This window comes from Neopelma chrysocephalum, unplaced genomic scaffold (genome assembly GCF_003984885.1).
Source record: "Neopelma chrysocephalum unplaced genomic scaffold, ASM398488v2 Primary Assembly neopelma1_56806, whole genome shotgun sequence".
Lineage (NCBI taxonomy): Eukaryota > Metazoa > Chordata > Aves > Passeriformes > Pipridae > Neopelma > Neopelma chrysocephalum.
In genome coordinates this window covers 1-2,026 of record NW_020903450.1, presented here as the reverse complement: position 1 = coordinate 2,026, position 2,026 = coordinate 1, and the positions used below count along the sequence as shown (strand labels likewise).

At 48.4% G+C, this 2,026-nt stretch overlaps 1 protein-coding gene across 1 annotated transcript; it reads left to right on the top strand.

Moving 5' to 3' along the window:
• Positions 1–763: 763 nt before the first annotated feature.
• LOC113979168 (olfactory receptor 14J1-like) lies at positions 764–1,683 on the top strand (the record flags this gene model as incomplete). The annotated part of the gene is given in 2 exon segments (XM_027706636.1): positions 764–1,676; positions 1,679–1,683. Coding segments are annotated over 2 exon segments (915 nt in total), but the record flags the coding sequence as incomplete, so codon positions are not given.
• Between the last annotated feature and the right edge of the window lie 343 nt (positions 1,684–2,026).

Sequence of the window (2,026 nt, the reverse complement as noted above, 5' to 3'; positions counted from 1 at the left end):
GAGAAAACTCCTCAGTGCTAAATCCATGGAAATGCTCTGGGCAGCTGTACTTGGGAGCTGCAATGATCCCTCTGTGTGGCAGTCTGGGAGGAGAAAGATGAGATTGTAATCAGGCATCCTGACGAAAGACAAGGATTCTGTCAATGTTCTCTTTGAACCATGATTCCTCTGCTCCCAGAAGTGCCTTGTTTCTTTTTTAAGGGAATTCTTAAGGGTGATCCCCCTCCAGCTCCAAGCTGCCAGCCAGGGGCAGCTGTGAACAGGAAAGATGGCCAGCTCTTGTCTCTGCACCAAGAGACCATCCCTTTGCCTCTCAGGACTCACAAGATTTCACTTGGAGCAGAATAGAAATGTCAGAGATTTCAACCATCCAAACTCCTCCTGGCAAGAGGAATTTGAACAAAATCAAGTCCCTCAAATCCCCTCCCTCTGTTCTGTGCTTGGGCAAACTGTGACCAGCAGTTCTGGAAACACTTTGATGCATCACATGTGCATTTAATTGGAGGTCACCCTGTGCTCCAAGTTGCCTCTCACTGCACAGCAAGAAGGATTCCTCGGGAGCCCATTCCAGGGTCCCTGCTCTCAGTGTCCCCTTCAGCCAGCAAAACCCAGAGCTCGGGGAGAGGGATGCAGAGAGATCTTCCTGAAAAGAGGCCCTGAATATTGAAGTGCTATGAGACATGCAATATATTTTGGTGATTGAGTCTGGCCTAATTCACTTCTGCCTTTTTTCTCCTCAACAGAAAATCATACCCTGAGGCATCAAATGTCCAACAGCAGCTCCATGCCCCAGTTCCTCCTCCTGGCAGTCGCAGACAGGCGGGAGCTGCAGCTCCTGCACTTTTGGCTCTTCCTGGGCATCTCTCTGGCTGCCCTCCTGGGCAATGGCCTCATCCTCAGCGCCGTAGCCTGCGACCACCACCTGCACATCCCCATGGGCTTCTTCCTGCTCAACCTCTCCCTCACAGACCTGGGCTGCATCTGCACCACTGTCCCTAAAGCCATGCACAATTTCTTGTGGAACACCAGAACCATCACCTACACAGGATGTGCTACACAGGTTTTTGTGTACATAGTCTTTCTTAGAGCAGAGTTTTCCCTCCTCACCATCATGTGCTACGACCGCTACGTTGCCATCTGCAAACCCCTGCACTACGGGACCCTCCTGGGCAGCAGAGCTTGTGCCCACATGGCAGCAGCTGCCTGGACCGCTGGCTTTCTCATTGCTCTGCTGCACACACCCAGTACATTTTCCCTGCCCCTGTGCCAGGGCAATGCCCTGGACCAGTTCTTCTGTGAAATCCCACACATCCTCAAGCTCTCCTGCTCACACTCAGGCTACCTCAGGGAACTTGGGCTTATTGTGTTTAGTGCCTGTTTAATATTTGGGTGTTTCATTTTCATAGTTTTCTCCTATGTGCAGATCTTCAGGGCTGTGCTGAGGATCCCCTCTCAGCAGGGACGGCACAAAGCCTTTTCCACCTGCCTCCCTCACCTGGCCGTGGTCTCCCTCTTTATCAGCACCTTATTCTTTTCCTACCTGAAGCCCCCCTCCATCTCATCCCCATCCCTGGATCTTATTGTGTCACTTATGTACTCAGTGGTGTCTCCAACACTGAACCCCCTCATCTACAGCCTCAGGAACCAGGAACTCAAGGATGCCATGAGGAAACTGATAACTGGGTGTTTTTCAGAAGCAATAAACTCTCCTTCTTCTGCATGTTATGGACCTCATTAAAGGCCAATCTTGTTATGGACTTCATTAAAGGCTCACCATATCTTCTCTATCTTTTACTCCTGGTAGGGTTGTTATTTTTGTGAGAATTTGTTCACACTAAAAAATCTTTATATCTGTAAATATATATATATATAAATATATATATCTTTATATAGATATAAACACCATTTTCAATTCAGTGTTTGCCTTCCTAGCCTGTCCCAGAGGCTGTACAAATTGGCAATTTTACTCACTGTCTGCTTAAATACCAAATAAAGAACTCTGCATTGACTTGTTTGCCTGACATCT